This window comes from Nothobranchius furzeri, chromosome 15 (genome assembly GCF_043380555.1).
Source record: "Nothobranchius furzeri strain GRZ-AD chromosome 15, NfurGRZ-RIMD1, whole genome shotgun sequence".
Classification (NCBI taxonomy): domain Eukaryota; kingdom Metazoa; phylum Chordata; class Actinopteri; order Cyprinodontiformes; family Nothobranchiidae; genus Nothobranchius; species Nothobranchius furzeri.
Window position 1 is genome coordinate 31,222,511 of NC_091755.1, and position 19,353 is coordinate 31,241,863.

The window sequence follows — 19,353 nt, forward strand, 5'->3', positions numbered from 1 at the left end:
TAGCGCTAAAACAAAGAACGGAGGAAGTTCCACCTGAGAGTTGTCCACAAGAGAAATCAACACGATAATCATCAAAGTAATCATTTGTTTTGATATTGACAGTCGCTATTATTTTTGAAAAAGCGGACGTGAGTAAAGCTTACACCTTAATATGTTTTCCTGTGGCTGCCGGCAAATTTGATTACAGACTGGCGGTGATGTAGAATCAATCCAGACGACAAGATGTAATCAGTGCTTGTTTGCAGTGCTGTTTATTGTTCTCGTGTGTGTGTGTGTGTGTGTGTGTGTGTGTGTGTGTGTGTGTGTGTGTGTGTGTGTGTGTGTGTGTGTGTGTGTGTGTGTGGTGTGTGTGTGTGTGTGTGTGTGTGTGTGTGTGTGTGTGAGGACTTACAGGGAATGAGGCAAAAGCTTTAGAGGAAGAAAGCCTTCCCAGACACCAGAACAATAAGTCTCTTACTATAAAAGGAACAATGAAGCAGCTAGATTTGTTGTTGCCATTGTAATTATAAAGTTGTAAAGTGCTTTATTCATGCAGGCTGATAATGATGATGATTATGGGATGAAGAAGGAAATATAAAGAACTCTCTGAACCTCTGAATGGCTCCAAATGTACACAGAAAAATGACGAAGGACCAAACGCGTCACAAGTGGCCCTCTCCAAAGGGTTCTCAAGGCGTGACTGTGAGTAGGTGGTAGATTCACAAAAAGGAAGTCAATTGTAGCGTCATGAATGTCCTGTTTATGACCTAAAGGTCATGCTCTGCTGTGTCTGCTCGAGCAGAGACATAAAGTCTCTGACAGGCTAATCTACATGAGATAGTGGCCAAGGTCTTTCATGCACTCTGCTCATCTGAACTGCTTCACCTTTGTTACAGCGAAGACACAGAACTATTTTTATAAACACATAATCAACAACTTTGTTAATTATCAATAATAATGTGAGCCCAATGTTCAATCAATCTGTGAAATGACAATGTTATTACTTGATATTATAATCCTGTGATCAGTAGTATTTTACAAGTATTATAATCCTGGACATTTGCACTAGACACTAATGACACGTAATGCTAAAGTCACATGACACATTTCCTTTTGTTTGATCCAATCAGAACCTTCGTTTCTGGCTAGGCGTGGTTTTCTGTGGTGTTTGTATAAACCCTCTTTTGCATGTCGAATTCTTATTCGCCTGTAAACCAAAATATGACAATTATAAAAACTATCCCACGCCACCTTTTCTTTAGTTCAAAGTGATCTAGAGAAGTCTCGGACAGGCCACCCCGACTTCCTCTTCAGCCATAAAGAACCTCGACAAGCTGTATAAAATCTGTTGCAAGTTACACCTGACCGCAATGGTTCCTTCAGAATAATAGTTGAACCTCACGACCCCTTCAGGGTCTCGGAGACACCAGTGATAAAATGTCGTGACCTGGAAGCATTCCAAGACTAGTTTGGTCGGTATTGCTGCTTTTCTACCGGCTTCGGTACCAAAGAGGGTCCACGAGGACCTCTGCATTCTGGATCTGATCGGAGGCTTCCCCTGGGATACGTAGACCGCAGATGGCGTTTCATGTGTGTTATAAATCTCCTACTATAGTTTAGAGCGAAACATTCACTCCCACTCAGAACTAACTGCTTCTCCAGATCCGCTGGTTCTGCATAACATTCCACACACACGCCATCATCATTCATCACGTCTCACTCCACCTTAGTCCATCATAAAACAGAGTGTTAAAGTTAGTCTTGTTTAAATTGTGTAGAAATAAATCTCTTAACTAATTTAAACCTGACTCTCTTTCCATGAAGTTAATATGGTGTTGCTTAATCCCTGCAATAAAAAGTTCTGATCTTCTGGTTAAAATAGTCAAAGATCCATCAGATTGATATTTCATATTTCTATGGAATCTCACCTTTTATGGTTCATAAGTAAGATGTAAACTACCCATCCTTTACACAGTGTAGAAAACTGGATGATAAAACACATGTTTCAGTTTAGAGAAGTGACTATCAAGTGGTCTGACTCACTCTGTTGTTTGTGTTGTCCTCATTAAGTCAGAGAATGACTCACACACACGTTGGGAACGTTTTCTTTATAGAGTTTGCATCAGAACAGATTAATGCAGAACTGCCTGGCGAGGATGAAAAATTGCAGAACGTTAAAGGTGATGTCGTTGTTCTAACGCTGATTCAACAAACTGTTGTCTCATCTCGACTAAATGTGGTATCAGCAAACACTTTGACATTCAGAAATGAAAATCAATCGGAATATATTTTTAGACCGACTCCTGACAAGCCATGGGCTATTTAATTAGGTGAGCCTGTTGGGTTCCCCTAAATTATTTAAAAAGTTCACCCTGAGATTTCCACTCTGTTCAATAAAAATTAAATAGTAATCAGAAATGATTTATTTTTTATTTTTTCTAAAAATGATGGAAACCCACCTAAAACAATGCAGTAGAAAACAACTCAGAATGATCACGCACTGCAGATACTGTGTTTGCAGCTGCGGCTGTTATTATGATGCGAGTGATCGGATTGCTATTCATTACAAAATCCCTTTTGTTTTAAAAAATGTATTTAAACAACAACAAAAAGACAAAATCCACTACATTTAATAAGTCCAGTAAACATCAGGACCACTGGGGCGCCACCAGGTCAGAATTTGCAGCAGGTGTGTGTGTGTGATTTCATCTGGACAGCGAATGCGGAGAAGACTTTTGGAGGATAACATCCAAAGTGGGTTTGTCCCGTGTGTGTGTGGGGGGTTGCTTCTCAGCCAAGGGAGTCTCTATTAAGTTTAGCAGCACTTGAATGAAGAATGGAACGCAGATGTCTTCCAAATAGAACTCCTCCCTGCCTTCCAAGAGTGATTTTGGTGATGAACAATGCATTTTCCAGCTTGGTGGAGCACTGTGCCATAAGGATAAATTCAAAGCTATGTTACTCAGGGAGTAAAACATCAAACATGTGAGTCCATAACCCAAAAAGGATCTGAATCTGACAAAAGGCATGAGGTTAGTCCTGAAAATGTAGATGGTTAAAACTAAATCCCACAGATACGGACAAACTCCAAGCATCGATTATGGATGGGCTGCCAATCAGTCAGGATCTGGACCAAAAGCTGATTAACATCATGTCTGAATGGAGGATGACATGAAAAAGAATACAGCAATTGCAGATCCTGCTTAAAGTTAATGTAATAGTCAACGAGCACCTTCGATACCAATGAAATGCTACCTCAGTAACCATAGAAACGTTTGTTTATGTTTATTTATTTAGCAGATGCTTTTGTCCAAAGCGACTTACAAGTGATAATCAAATCAGAATAATGAAACGTGATTAAGATCTTAAAACACTGTAAAAAGTAATTCTTGCATCACTCTCAGAAAATCAGAACAAATACGTTTTATATAATAATATGTTCAATAATTAGTTCATCAAATACATTTTTATATATATTTTAAATGGTCCTCATAAAACTCAACTGTTTATGATAATATTCCATTTTAGCCACAAACCAGCTCTGTAGCTCTGACCAAATCTTTAAATAAATTCAATTATAAGGACAACTGTCACTTACATGCTCTCTAACTCAATTAAACTTGCACGGCAGACCTTTCCGGTTGAGGGGCTATTTTTAGACATTTGCAAACCTATTTAGATTCACTGATGATCACAAATCATTTGTAGTAGTCTGCATGTTTGCAACAACAACAACAACAGCTGTAGTAAACCGACATGTTTATTTCCTGGTGGATTACATTTCTGCAGTTTGCTTGACGAGAAATGCCTGGAATGTTTACCCCCTGCTGCAGATTCTGTTCTCTGCAAGCCAACAAAAACAAGCCAGGAGTGAAAGAGTTAATGAAAGTGGAAGTGGAGAGCCATGTCTCCTCCTTCCTGCGCGCGCGCCCTCTCTCTCGCTCTTTCTGTCTGGGCCCATCCTTCTAAAAGTTCCTGATCCTCGAACCGAATCAGGCACCAAGGAAATCCTCATCAAAGATCCTTAAATCTCTGAGGAGTTTGGTTTATAAACGAAGCTCTCGAGTTTAGGAAGAGGAACCCGGAAGTGATGCAGAGGTGAGTGGAGCAGCTCGCGCGTCAAGTATCAATGTGTGTCGATGAATAGTTACATTAAATAACAACAAGGCGCGTTTTCCTTTTATGGTTACGTGGTTTGAACTTATTTTTCTACATTTTACCCTTCTTGTGTGAAATCAGACTGGTGTTACTAAAAAACAAAGAAATAAGGGAAAACAAAGCTGCGTGACGTCTGAGTACGAAGCCTTCAGAAACTGGTTTTCTTTGAAACTATTGAACCAGCTCGCGTCTCACTACATTGCTGAAATTGTCAAACCTTTCAAATCACACATCCTTATGTGTGCTAACATCCCCTTGCACATCTGCTGTAAGCTGGCTTGAGAATGGATATGTTTTATTTATTTCCTGGTGTGATCGATATTCCCAGCTGTTTAAAATGAGCCTGATTCTGTCTCATGCCTTGCATTCCTCAGCGAGGGGGTTATCCTTTAATTTAGGGCTGGGCTAGACAGCCCCCACTTCACCTCCAGCATGCCTAAGCCTGTTGGGAGACCAGATACAGTCACGCTTTATTAGTTTATCCACGGTTGATACCCTGGTGGGAATTTTTTTTGTCATCAGTTGTCCATTTGGAGCTGTTTTTGTTTCCTCCTCAGCAGTGAGTTCGGTTGGATCATTTGAAACACATCAGCGCTGCTGTCAGGATGAGGTTTTCCCAAGATGGGCCCTACTTTCAGTCTGATCAGTTTGGAATAATTCACACCGTCATTACATTTACCTGGATTAGTGTGAAATGATTCTATTGGTCTTAACTAAAGTGTAGAAGGCAGCCTTCTGCTGGGGACGAAAAGCACATGAACACATCACATCCATACTGGTCTCTAAACTGGCTTCCTGTCTGGTGCTCATCTTTAAAATCCTGAATGGATTGAGATCAGTTCATCCAACTTAACAAAGTGTACCAAGAGAGCTGATAAAATGGCAGTGTTATGTCCCAACCCCACTCCTTTATGTGTCTGCGAACCTGAGATGACCAAAAGTTATACTGAGATTTAGAATCTCACAACCAGGTGTGTTCTGTCAGGGACCTCCAGCCCGAGGTGCTTGGAGACGGACTTGTTGGAGATTGAAGGAGAACCATGAACAGTCTATTTGTTCTGCTTAGCTTCTTTAAAAATATTACATTTAAGGTCAAAGGCTTTTATTTATTTAGTTATTTTTTTTACATTTTGAGACAAGAACACCCCCTCTTCTGTTCTTTTTCTGACTTTGTTCAAGCTACAATGGCAAATGTGGAAAACAAATTAGCTTAAAAAATGGTTTTTAACCCTTTAAGACCAGCGGGAGTGCTGGTGCTCCCATTTGCATATCTGTGTTAAAATGCTTGTAAAACTGAAACTATATAAGATGTATTTTTTTGCATATTAAACCAGAAGAGTTACACTTAAGTCTCACACACTGAACACGTCCCAGAGCGCTGCGTATTTCCGCTAATGAGTTTGCAAAAAACAACCAAAATGCGCAAATAAGAAAAGCGTTTTCATTCAGATACAGACGCTGTGTCGTTCTGATCTGCAGCTCACCGGGCTTCACACGCTAGAATAAACATCGTCACGTTGTCAACATGAAATGTCACCCAATCACCTGCTTTGACGTCATTTTCCCGCGAATCGTAGTTCTTTGTAGTCTCCGTTTTTCGGCCTTTTTCTTGTGCTTTTTCGCAATAATACGTTTAGACAAACACGTCCTACACACATCACACACCCACTACAAACTTCCGACACACACACACTCACCACTACAAACGTTTTGATGACTCACGGACCCGCCAAACGGTACATCTTCCCTCCTCGAAGCAGTTGACGCCATTACAGCCCCGGAGGATGTTTACGTTCCACTTTCAGTTTCCTCAGGTTTATATTCATGCAATATTCTTTATTATTGTTATTATTAGTGAGAGAAAAGGAAAACTATATACTACTGAAAAATTAGCCACAAATATTCAACATTATTATGTTAGACTCCTGCAGATTATTATTATTTATGTTTTCGTTTTTGTTAGTTTATATAAATGGGTGTATCTCAGAAACTATTTCATGGAAACACTTCAATTAAATTTGTTGTTTGAAAGGATTGTGTGAAACTGTTTTCCATTGACAATTTTGAGGGATAAAGGTGTGGCATTTCTGTATAATAATAAAATATGTGTAAAAACAAAATGATTTTCAATTTCTGCATAGATAATAGAATTTTTTAGTAAAATATTTTGTTGCTATGAACATTTTACATTTATATAATTTAAAATTTTGAATGTAAGGGTTGTATTGATGTATAGAATGTTTAAATACTCAAAAAAAATGGCACCACAGCATGTAAAAATGTAAATATAAGTTCTGGCGAACTTGCTCTATGGCAGGTCTTAAAGGATTAACACCTTAACTTTCTAACATCTTATGAATATAAATCTAAAATAGGTTAGTTTTGATATTGTGGACATAAAAATAATAATGTTAATAAAATGCTTCTCTTGCGTTTGCCTAAAACCTCTGTCAAAAACCATGTTTTGGACCGAAGCAACCATCCGGTTATCGTCTTGTCAAACTGTCGCACTTCCATGCATCCTCCACTTATACCACATGTGTCAGACACAAGGCCTGGCCCGCGGAGCATTTTAATGTGACCCGCGAGATAAATGTCAAAAATGTTTTAAAACTGACCCGTTGGCCGATGATTTTACCGCAAAGACTACAACTCCCATGGTGCTTTGCGGCGTTAACGCAGAGCCGAAGCGCCCCCTCCTTTGTGGTTTTTTTCCAGCGTCTGCTGCCGGTGTCTGAAGCTCCGCTGCCTCGGACAAACTAAACACTCCTCTCACTCAGCACCGAGTTTACTCAGCTATTTGCCAACGTTGAAGCCCAGAAACGGAGATTTTAACCGCTCAGTAATGTGTTTCATGACTGAAAGAGAAAGTTTTCCAACTAACTTCCAGACAGAGCTGATATAACTCCAGCGAGCAGCGACACACTCAAATCAGCATGAGTCTGTGGCTGCTGTAGTTTTTATTTTTCCTCCCCGACTAGGGATGGGTACCTTTGACATTTGAATCGATTCAGTACTAACTCCCGGTACCTAGGAATCGATACCGGTACTTAACGGTACCAATTTTCTATACTTTTGAGTTTTTAATATTTTAATTCTTTATAATTAAATATATATTTTTCTCTATATTTTTTCTCTATATATAACCACGGTGGCACAGGAGATAAGTGCTCGCCCCGTAATCGGAAGGTTGCAGGTTCGAGCCCCGCTCAGTCTGTCGCTGTCGTTGTGTCCTTGGGCAAGACACTTAACCCACGTTGCCTGCTGGTGGTGGTCGGAGGGACCGGTGGCGCCAGTGCTCGGCAGCCTCGCCTCTGTCAGTGCGCCCCAGGGCAGCTGTGGCTACATTGTAGCTCATCCCCACCAGCGTGTGAATGTGTGTGTGAATGGGTGAATGACTGATTGTGTTGTAAAGCGCCTTGGGGGGTTCCATGACTCTAGAAGGCGCTATATCAAATACAGGCCATTTACCATTTACCATATTTGATAAATATCACAATAAATAACATACAACTGTTTGTATTTTAACATCGTCCTTGTAGTTTTATAAGCTGATAAATAAACTGATGCAAACATCTTTACTGTGAAGTAAATTTACTGTGTATCTTTATTCCTTTTGCCGTCCTTTTTTATTTGATTTTTCCTACTGGGAAATTAGAATTTCCGAGGAGAAAGCGAAAGCACCATTAGCTGATAAAAAAGGTGGCAATGGAAGCTAAAATATCAAGCTAACGTTATCTTAAACAGTTTATTTAGCTGCTGGAGCAAATTAAAACGATGATGCCTCACACTTAGATCGTTGTCACTGGTTTCATCTTCACCCAATAACCTGTCGAATTTAGTAAAGTGAAGCCAAACTTTAGAGCAAGTTTATGTTCTTCTAGTCAGAAATTCGGAGTTCCGAGGAGAAAGGGAACACACCATTAGCAAAACGGAGGCTAACATATCAAGCTAACGTTATCTTAAACATTTTATTTACCTACCGGAGCAGATTAAGATGAGGATATCTCACTTAGATCATTGTCGCTGGTTTCATCATCACATCACATTTAGTGAAGTGGACACAAGCTTTAGCGTGCGTTCTTTCTACCATGCTGCTCTGTTTACAAGTCGCTCGCAGGGACCGACGACATAACGCTCTTGCACATGCGCAGCTGTCTAGGCAAGTTCTCGTAATGAAGGACGGGTACCGAAACGAGGCACCGTTTCAAATGATGTGAATTGGTGCTCAGTCGGTACTATGGAATTTGGTTGGTACCTTAAAAAGTACCGAATTCGGTACCTAACGCTATCCCCGACACACTACGTGGTCAAGCTGCTCAGACATGTTCAGCAGCACAAACCTATGTGAGCACCTGTTGTCATCTAATGTTGTCATTATTATGATGAAGATGAACAAAACAACAGGAGTCTACTCCTCAGCAGAGCTCAACCCCATGATGCAGGTATCTGGCTCGAACAGGTGAATTCAAATCAATTCAAGTTTATTTATATAGCGCCAAATCACGACAAGAGTCGTCTCAAGGCATTTCACATAATAAACATTCCAATTCAGTTCAGATTAAGCCAATCAGAGTAAACATGTAACATCACAGTAAATCAGTGGAGCAAACTGAGCTTTAAATATTTTGATTTTCTGCTATTTTTCTGCTCCAAAACATGAAAGTTAACAGGCGAGATATTGCATTTTCATTTAAGATAAAATAATAATTAAATTTTTTTGTTGACCCGTGAGAAAAGATTTAACCTACAGTAAAACAGGAACGACTGCAGATAGATCAGGGGTGTCAAACTCAAACTCACACGGGGCCGAAATGAAACTCTGGGATGGAGTCGAGGGCCAAACTTAATATTTTTTGAAAAAGTGACTGCAAATTTGCACATTTTCTTTATCAACATATATGCAATTTCGAACCTTTATATTTGGAAACAAACTTATTTCTGCATTAACACTGAATGTGGAATAACCTAATTACACACGAGCAAGTCAGTTTTAAATAAAAGGCATCAGTGGCATTCATTACTTGTGGTATAATCAGCATTTTAAAAATCTATTCAGGATTTATGTTTTCTTGTTTATTCATTTTTCTTATTTTTTATTCTTCTTTTTTCTCCTGTAATAAGTGTCATCGCTGCTGTGACGTCTAGCTTTCCCCACTGAGGAACAATAAAGGGATTTTCTATTCTATTCATCTATCTGCAGCCTTTCCACTTCCTGTTTACTGTAGGTTAAATCTTTTCTCACGGGCCAACAACAAAATAAAAATATCATTTTATCTTAAATGAAAATGCAACATCTCACCTGTTAACTTTCATGTTTTGGAGCAGAAAAAGAGCATAAAACCAACATATTTAAAGCTCAGTTTGCTCCACTGGTTTACTGTGATGCTCACCTGTTCCAGCCAAATACCTGCATCATGGGACTGATCTGAGCTGAGGAGGAGACTCCTGTTGTTTTGTTCATCTTCATCATAATAATGACAACATTAGATGACAACAGGTGCTCACATAGGTTTGTGCTGATGAACATGTCTGAGCAGCTTGACCACGTTGTTGTGAGTCGGGGAGGAAACACAACTACAGCAGCCACAGAGCCGTGCTGGTTTGAGCGTGTCGCTGCTCGCTGGAGTTATATCAGCTCTGTCTGGACGTTAGTTGGAAAACTTTCTCTTTCAGTCGTGAACACATTACTGAGCGGCTAGAGTCTCCGTTTCTGGGCTTCAACGTCAGAAAATAGCTGAGTGAACGCCGCGCTGAGTGAGAGGAGTGTTTGTCCGAGACAGCGGAGCTGCAAACATCGGCAGCAGGCGCTGAAAAAAACACAAAGGAGGGGGCGCGTCGGCTCCGCGCTAACGCCGCAAAGCATCATGGGAGTTGTAGTCTTTGCTGTAAAATCGGCCAGCGGGCCAGTTTTAATATTTTTTTCATATTTATCTCGCGGGCCACATAAAAATGCTCCGCGGGCCGCATCTGGCCTGGGCTCTGGCCAGCAACTACAGGTCCTTCTTAAAAAATTTGCATATTGTGATAAAGTTAATTATTTTCTTTAATGTACTGATAAACATTAGACTTTCATATTAGAGTCATTACACACTACTGAAGTAGTTTAAGCCTTTTTATTGTTTCTAATATTGATGATTTTGGCATACAGCTCATGAAAACCCCAAATTCCTATCTCAAAAAATTAGCATATCATGAAAAGGTTTTCTAAACGAGCTATTAACCTAATCGTCTGAATTAACTAATTAACTTTAAACACCTGCAAAAGATTCCTGAGGCTTTTAAAAACTCCCAGCCTGGTTCATTACTCAAAACTGCAATCATGGGTAAGACTGCCGACCTGACTGCTGTCCAGAAGGCCATCATTGACACCCTCAAGCAAGAGAGTAAGACACAGAAAGAAATTTCTGAACGAATAGGCTGTTCTCAGAGTGCTGCATCAAGGCACCTCAGTGGGAAGTCTGTGGGAAGGAAAAGTGTGGCAGAAAACGCTGCACAACAAGAAGAGGTGACCGGACCCTGAGGAAGATTGTGGAGAAGGACCGATTCCCCACACCTTGGGGGACCTGTGGAAGCAGTGGACTGAGCCTGGAGTAGAAACATCCAGAGCCACTGTGTACAGGCGTGTGCAGGAAATGGGCTACAGGTGCCACATTCCCCAGATCAAGCCACTTTTGAACCAGAAACAGCGGCAGAAGCACCTGACCTGGGCTACAGAGAAGCAGCACTGGACTGTTGCTCAGTGGTCCAAAGTAATTTTTTTTTTTTGATGAAAGCAAATTTTGCATGTCATTTAGAAATCAAGGTGCTAGAGTCTGGAGGAAGACTGGGCAGAGGGAAATGCCAAAATGCCTGAAGTCCAGTGTCAAGTACCCACAGTCAGTGATGGTCTGGGGTGCCATGTCATCTGCTGGTGTTGGTCCACTGTGTTTTATCAAGGGCAGGGTCAATGCAGCTAGCTATCAGGAGATTTTGGAGCACTTCATGCTTCCATCTGCTGAAAAACTTTATGGAGATGAAGATTTCCTTTTTCAGCACGACCTGGCACCTGCTCACAGTGCCAAAACCACTGGTAAATGGTTTACTGACCATGGTATTACTGTGCTCAATTGGCCTGCCAACTCTCCTGACCTGAACCCCGTAGAGTGTGAGATATTGTGAAGAGAAAGTTGAGAGACGCAAGACCCAACACTCTGGATGAGCTTAAGGCCGCTATCCAAGCATCCTGGGTCTCCGTAACACCTCAGCAGTGCCACAGGCTGATTGCCTCCATGCCAGGCCGCATTGAAGCAGTCATTTCTGCAAAAGGATTCCCGACCAAGGATTGAGTGCATAACTGAACATAATTATCTGAAGGTTGACCTTTTTTGTATTAAACACTTTTCTTTTATTGGTCGGATGAAATATGCTAATTTTTTGAGATAGGAATTTAGGGTTTTTATGAGCTGTGTGCCAAAATCATCAATATTAGAAACAATTAAAGGATTGAACTACTTCAGATGTGTGTAATGAATCTAATACATATGAAAGTCTTATGTTTATCAGTACATTACAGAAAATAATGAACTTTGTCACGATATGCTAATTTTTTAAGAAGGACCTGTATATTGAAAATGTATGTTAAAAAAAAGGCCATAAGCAGCTGAGGCAGCTAACTGGAGTATTGTGTGTGTCCGGGAAGAAACTCTAGGGGAGGGGTGATTGTCCTGTGACCATATTTGCGTTCAAAACCTAGCTTGATCTGTAGATTTGCTAAAGCAGCTTTAAATTAATGGCCTGTAAAAATCTATTTTTCTCAATGGAGTCTGCTGGAATCAACCTTATTTCCATAGTAGTTGTTTGCATTTAAGTAGAGGACATTAAGCAGGGGAGTCGAGTGTTTGACTTCCATTATCAAGTATGATGACGTGTGAAAAAACATTGTTTTTACTGAATTTTAACCTGGCTAAATTGGCTGCCATCCTAGTCTGGCCACGAGCCACTTGAATCACCCAGTTTTAGGGTGGAACCTGCGATTGTCTTTCATACTCTCTCCACATGCATTTAGACAGCTCCAGGACCAATGAAAGGAACGAACATTGTGACAAATTTTCTACGGAAATCAGTCAATGCGACAAATCGTCCAAGAGTATGCAAATACATCTATATATATTAATTATTATTTTTTAATAAACGACTTAAGTACCTCTGTCTGCTCATGTTCCAAAGAAAAGCTTTACATCATTTAAAATTGTAAGTGAATCTTTATACAAGCTAGGTTTTGAACGCAAACATGGTCACGCCCACCTCTCCCCTCAGGTATTTTCCATGAGATCTTTGGGCCGGAACCAAAAACCCGCAATGCCAGAGGAAATGAGATGGTGCTAAACACCAGTCTCAGTTTTCTAGGTCCAAACATCTTTTGTTGTACGTGACTGATTTATTTATTAACTTTTTTCAGGAGGATAAACTGCTTGAGAAGTAACATCTCATTTTCAAGCAGGTGCTCCTACCATAAATGCAAAATAAAAAATTAGGTGGCAGAGTTGATACATCATCATAAAGAGAAAAAAAAAATTAACATAACGTGACTTAACTAAAATGACGCTATGGTGAACCCAAACATATGTGGGCATTGCTGTGTCAAGTAATGTGAGCAACAGCAGTACAACTGACAGTAAACATTAAAAATAGAAGTAGGGCAATGTAAAAATAGAAGTAGGGCAATGTAAAAATAGAAGTAGGGCAATGTAAAATAACAGTGCAGCAATACAATACAAAATCAAACGGAAGCAAAACTAAATAGTCTAAATGATGAAATCGATCTCAAGTCTGCAGGTAAATTGCTCCAATCCTGAGGAGCATTAACACAAAAGGTGTATCTCCCCACTTTTTTAAACTGAGGAATACTTCAAATGGTGTTTTTCTTTTTGGGACTCTGGTAATTTGTCCTAAAGTTTAGCCGGCTGGTTCTCCTTCTCTGATATTATTGAACTGAGAACCTCTCACGCCAGCGGTGTTCTGTTACAAAATACATCAATGCTTAAGGAGTACAGGACCCAGGAAAATGTGTTGGTTTGGAGAGACCGACAGCTGGATGGTCCAGTGGTTGGTTTTGGCCCAAAACGTGTCGTTGACGAAGGTTCTCAAGACAAATGCAAGAGAACCACTTTATTAGTTTTTTATTTCTTCAATCTCCACAATACATTTATAGCTATACTGTTAGAACGTTGTTAAGAGTCTAATCTGTTTTCTAAATTTGCTATTGCAACTTTTAGGCCCTGTCCACACGTAACCGGGGATCTGCCAAAACTTAGATATTTTTCTACGTTTTGGCCTGTCATCCACACGAAAACGGAGTTTTTTTCACGCGAAAACGGATCTTTTTAAAAACTCCGGCCAAAGTGAAGATCTGCGTTTTCTCCGTTTTGGGTGTCTGCGTGTGGACAGACAAAACCGGAGTTTTAAGGTCCGCAACGTCACTTTCCGCGACAAAAAAATGCTGACATCACGTGTGCGACCTGTGTTTACACTAGCCAACAGCATGGATGCCTTCAGAGCTGCGCTCGCTTTATCATTTGTCCAAGCGCTTTTTGCTGGTTTGTTTTTGCAAGCGGAATTACTGCTCCTTGCGGAAGACCACAGACGAAGGACGAGGTTAAGAACGGGGGAAGTACTGCCGCCTACAGGTCTGGCATGTCCTTAACAACGTATTTATCTGGGTACGTGTGAATAGAGTTTTTTTTAAAAAAACGAGGTGGTGTGGATGCAAGTTTTTGGAGGGGCGGATATTCGTTTTTAAAAAAACCCGGCTACATGTGGACTAGGCCAAAGTCGTTTCAAACAGGCACCATTCCTGGGCCATTTTTGTAGTTTTTCTCCATTGATGCTTTGGTATTAAGCCTGCCCAACAAGTGTAGAGCGCTGTGATTGGTTGGACACAAAACTGTTCAGGCCAATGGTAGACCTTCTGAAGCTACAACAGAGCGTAGCTAGACTGATGTGATTGCTATGGTTGGTCTAGATTGCATGGCTACAGGTTTGACCTTTTATTTATTTATTTATTTAAATCTTTTATACAGTAGAGTAATTTGTGTCAATTTTATATTATAGATTTCCGGTGATGGATTGTAACAAAGTACAAGTACTTTGATACTGAACGTAAGTAGAATTTTCCTGTGTCTCTACTGAAGTCATTTCCTTGTGGGCATACTTTTACCTAATCATGTGTACTTTCTGCTCCACTATATTTTCTAAAATGTCTAAAAAAAAAAAATCAAAGTACTTTTTTTACGTCTTGGTCCAACAGCACACCTCTACTTCTGAATGTTAGTTGAATACCAGTACTTTTAAAATTTTTGCGTACATTTGAAAATGCATACTTTAAAAGTGAGTCTAAGTCAAATATTACTTGGATACTTACACTTTTACTCACGTTTTACCATTTCACCTCTACTTTTACTTGTGTAAAAAAAGAAGTACTTCTTCCACCACTGTTGATTTCATAGTTTGAAAGTTTTAGTAAAACTTTGGTCAACAGGTTGAGCTTAAATGTTCTTCTGAAAAGAAAAGAAAACAAGAAATTTGTGAACATTTTGCACCTGAGACAGTTTTAGGTTGAAGTGAGGTTCGTCTTGTGACCGGTCACATGTTCCAAGCATGTAGGAAGGTATGCCCATTGGCCACGCTCGCATGATTTCAGGGAATCACCTCAATCTGTGCAACACTTGTTCTTCCAGTAATTGTTCATCACAGATTTACAATAAACAGTTACACAGATTTGATTTAAGAGAGATAGCAGCACAGTAAACCTGTAGAGTCCAGGATTATGTAAGAATGTGTGTGGCCTCGGTACCTACCCTTTATAGGTGCTTTTGCAATGGCAGGTGACTTAGAAAGGCGAGGCTGCTGTAAATTTTTTACCAAGCAGCTAACGCACCTATTTCTAGAAGCCCGAGGTTTATTTAACTTCAGTGAATTTTATGTTGCGTCTGTTTCTCTGAAAAACTGGGCTTGGATTCTCAAAGTACGGCCCTTAAAGCGGCAGCCTGCACGTAAGAAGGAAGTTCTGACTGGGGAGAGCCACTTCTCTCCTACTGCACAGAGGAGAAAGAGGACAGGATTTTATCTCTGATTGGAGAGATCAGGAATACATTTTTAGAATTTTTTTTGTTTGTTTGTTTTTTCTGCCTCTTGGGTTGCTTTGAAGTTACTATCTCCTGTCTTTACAGACTTTGACCTCAAAGCGGGTTTAACTGAAGTTTTGCTAAAGCAAGATGCGCTCCAGTGAAAATGGACCTCCGTGCTCCCCAAACGGCGAAGGAGTTAACAGCAACGGCGGCAACAACAACAGCAACAACAACATGCCCCGAGCCAGAAGCGAGATCAGAGGCAACTCGGGTTCCCAGTATGCGGTGTGCGCTCTGGGAGTTGGTCTGATAGCTCTGGGCGTCGTGATGATCGTGTGGAGTGTGGTGCCCTCGGAAACATCTGGTAATAACAGCAGCTCCGGTTCGGGGGGGAATAGTTCCATTGATAGCAGGAGGAATAAAGCATCCTCTGTGGCCTTTGTGCTGGCGGGCTCCGGCGTGGCAATGCTGCTGTTGTCGTTGTGTCTGGGAATGAGGAACAAGCAGCGCGAGCAGCTGAGGCTCCAGGAGCTCCAGAACCAGAGGGAAGCAGCAGCACGGGAGCAGGAGCAGAGAGAAACGTGAGTCTGCTCCTGAAGTGACCCTTACTTTTGAAGGTTTTGACATCTTTTAGAAGTTATAAAAACCAATGTCTTAGCTTCATGTTGTATCATAGCTGCAGAAAGTAGCATGATTGCCTACTTAATGTGATTAATGCGTGATATTTTTATCCTTATGTATGCATAAATGTCTGCAGAACTGAGGAACAAGCCCGGCGCTATGCCGTACCCACCTATGAGGAAGCAGTAGGCAGTGGGCAGTACCCGTTGCGTCAGAGCAACCTGCGCCCCAGCTTCTCCCAGCTGCCGTCCTACGATGAACTGGTCCAAGTCGACGGTGTGCAATATGAGAACGAAGGTTCCGATGTCACGACGCAGTCTTCAGGTGCTCCCGATGATCCCGTGTCTACGACAAATAACAGACCTGAGAAAAATAGCCTGAAGCTTCTACCCATCAAACTCCGGAGGATTAAGTCGGAGAAGCTGCCCGAGAAAAGCGCTGACGTCTCTCAGCCAACGATGGACATCGGTATTGAACCTCTTACCCCACCGCCACAGTACGATGATAAGGTGCCTCCGCTTTAGTACCAGCTGTTTGAAACAGCTTGGTGAAATTCCTGGAATACTCCGTGATCTACTGTTATGGATCGGGATTTGTCTTACCACGCCAAGGACTGATAATGTTTCTTGCTACATGATTTGTTGTGTTTCGTTATGAACCACGATATCTGTTCAGATTCATCACCGTACCCTCACAACATCATAGTAGAGAAGAGAATAATCCTTTTCCTTTACTCTTGGTCTGACTGGATGATGATGGTGATGGTGATGGTGATGATGATGATGATGATGATGATGATGATGGATGCATTGCTCTGTGGGGACTGATTTGGTCACACTGAAGTAAAGGCGTTCCTCACTTTGTCGAAGGTTTCTGTTAAAACACAACGAAACCCGTCTCCACTGTGCACTGATTTTCCGGGTGAGTTGGTGACACGCCATCGGAGGGACAGCTGCATCGAGGACTTGCGCGCTCATCTGAGGCTCGTAAACATGGAGTATTGGCTGAATGGATTTAGCTGTTCTGAAATGATGAAAACCTGTGGATTATCCAACTTTTAGTCTCCTTGTTGGAGTTTCATCCCCAGAGAGAAACTGCAAGGCTAGCTGTTCAAATGCCACCTGAAAAAATGTGGCACTGTTGGCGTTTAAAGTTATAAAATGAGTTTCCATCTGAAACATCTGAGTTTGAGATCATTTGTGGCTACTAGATGATTGTAGATGTTTAACTTTGTACTCATCTCTGATTTTGTGTGCATTCCAGCGTTAAACAGCTGAGTCTACACCTCATTTATTTACTCTTGAGCTGCTTCAGGAGTCCTCCGTTTAGATATTTAATCCTATGTAGGCAAATAAAAACACAAAGTTCCGCTTAAACAGGATTGACGTTTAACATCGTTGGCGTTTTACGAGCAGAATCGTTTTTTTAGATCGTAACAGTTGCTAACCTTATTGGAAACCAAAATCATAGGCAGAAACAATTTTCATTTTGAAGACCGAATTCCCTTTAGTTGTGCACTCTAAACCACTCATGGTGTTCTTTCAGAGGAATGCCCCTTCCACTTTTACTAACGGTCACAAAAGAATGTACATGTGAGTGTGTTTAGAGGTCTTGTAGTTGCTCAGTGGTCGTGGTGAGTTGTGAAAGCACCAGTGCTTCATGGGGGCTGGTTTTTTTTTTTCGCCCTGGATGACCAACAGAAAGACCCTTTGAGCGTGCATCTGCACCACAACAGCAGCTGCTCCCAGCGTTCCCAGCATCATCCCTAAAACTGCAGCTGGAGCTGCTGCCTTGTTTAACTATGAAAGTATGTGGAGAAGACGCAGGAAATGAACCGTCTGCTTTAGGCTTTGTTCAGAGAACTTCGTGTTACATCAGCATCAATACTCTTATTATCACTACTTGACAGGATGGTATTTTTTACCTTAGATATGGAAAGCTGAAGGCGGACATTCAGGAATATTTTTTTCCTCAGTACAGTTATTCCTTTTCAAGGTCCACAGCTTATTTTTATTATTATTTTTTTTGTAATAAACACTTTTCACTAGTGATGTTGTTTGGAAGCCACTCTTCTGAACTGTCAGTGGCACTCGGCCACGTTTCTCAGATCCAAGCTGAAGCTCAGAGGAACAAATCTTGGCATTTATTTTATAAAATGTTTTACATTGTCGATAGTGTTTTATTAATAGGAGTCTATTTCTGTATCTTTTTCAGTGAATTTGTTTTGTTTAAAGTAGCATTTAAAATGTTGCATTTCTACAGTATGTCTATGTGAAAATGTGCTTTTCTAAATCTTTTTGTATCAGTGAGTTTAGTTTTTGCAGAAGTCTGAAAAAACATTGTCATGAATATTTATAATAAATAAAAATGTCGTTTTTAAGCATTTTTAGTGATGTTTGTTACAATTGGGACAAATGTAACCTTAAATTTAAAGGTCAAAAACAAGCCGAAGGAATGGGGTCAGTTTGCTCTGAGGGCTTATAAACTTTTCAGGAAGTTTGTAGTAAATCATTACGGTACAATATGTGCTTATTTAGGGTGTTTATGGGATCCTTTTATTACATCCAGTTATAAAAAACATAAATCATCTAAATGGATTTGTAGCTGAGGCATTTTTGTGTAAAATCCTTGCACAAAAAAAGTTTCAGTGTTAAATCAGGAACATTTAGATTTAATTTCTGGGATTAAATAACCTGTAACTTCATTTATGATCAGGTTTTTTTTTACTCTCAAGGAGAGATATGTCTCATGCAGCAAGCTGAGACTCATCTGTGTGTCCCAGCCTGCAGAGATGCCCTCTCCTCCCTCTCCAGACCATCTGCTGTTATGTGGACCCTCCAGCAGTCGGAGCAAACATTGTGGCAGCTGGAGGACCACTCGCTGTGACACGTGGGCGACCCCGGTAAAATAAACAAATATTACGCTCGTTTTTAAGTCAAAGCATGTTTTTAATTCTGTCTTTGAGGAGCAAAGATCTACTGATTTAGATTTTGATGCGTGCAATTTACTTTTCATGAGTCTAACTCAGACTTTCTGTGTCTAGCAGAACAAAAAGTAGAAACCATAATGAAACCTTTTCCATTTGGGGAAATCTGTAATTACCAGGGGTGGGAATTATTTAACATGTTAATTACGATTAATAATTAGGAAAATTTTTATGTTAAAATTGTACCCATTGAGCCCAAGCGCCCCCGAAGGGAGGAGTGGGGGTCCTGGCGTCAAGATGTATGCCCAATGTATTGATAAATACACCTCTGCTCTAGGGCTGGAAAATAGTTCAATATATCCATCGATAGACATTTGATAGAAAAAGAAATGAGGGTCAATAAAACTTTGATAAAAGGTAGCAGCATACTAGATGCGCTACTTACTCCTAACCAATCAAAACCACAGACTCAGGCACACTACGTCACCGGGCCCTCCCGTTCTCAAGCCAAACAGCATGAGGCAGCAAGATGTCTCAGCGATAAGAGGTGGAGCAAAAATA

The 19,353-nt window shown here is 40.7% G+C and overlaps 1 protein-coding gene across 2 annotated transcripts; it reads left to right on the plus strand.

Moving 5' to 3' along the window:
• Nucleotides 1-3,688: 3,688 nt before the first annotated feature.
• tmem51a (transmembrane protein 51a) lies at nucleotides 3,689-18,249 on the plus strand. Of its 2 annotated transcripts, XM_015967569.3 has the most exons (4): nucleotides 3,690-4,077; nucleotides 14,230-14,277; nucleotides 15,348-15,826; nucleotides 16,003-18,249. In XM_015967569.3, exons 3-4 carry the CDS (start codon nucleotides 15,393-15,395, stop codon nucleotides 16,388-16,390), a joined length of 822 nt encoding a protein of 273 aa, XP_015823055.1. In that variant the 5' UTR covers nucleotides 3,690-4,077; nucleotides 14,230-14,277; nucleotides 15,348-15,392; the 3' UTR covers nucleotides 16,391-18,249. The 2 variants fall into 2 exon arrangements, with proteins under 2 accessions (XP_015823056.1, XP_015823055.1); XM_015967570.3 differs by lacking the exon at nucleotides 14,230-14,277 and having other exon boundaries at nucleotides 3,689-4,077.
• The last annotated feature ends 1,104 nt before the right edge of the window (nucleotides 18,250-19,353 follow it).

Coding starts and splice junctions, on each gene's coding strand:
- tmem51a (XM_015967570.3), top strand. CDS start 15,393: ATGCGCTCCAGTGAAAATGGACCTCCGTGCTCCCCAAACGGCGAAGGA. Junction 15,827..16,002: donor GAGCAGGAGCAGAGAGAAAC/GTGAGTCTGCTC, acceptor AAATGTCTGCAG/AACTGAGGAACAAGCCCGGC.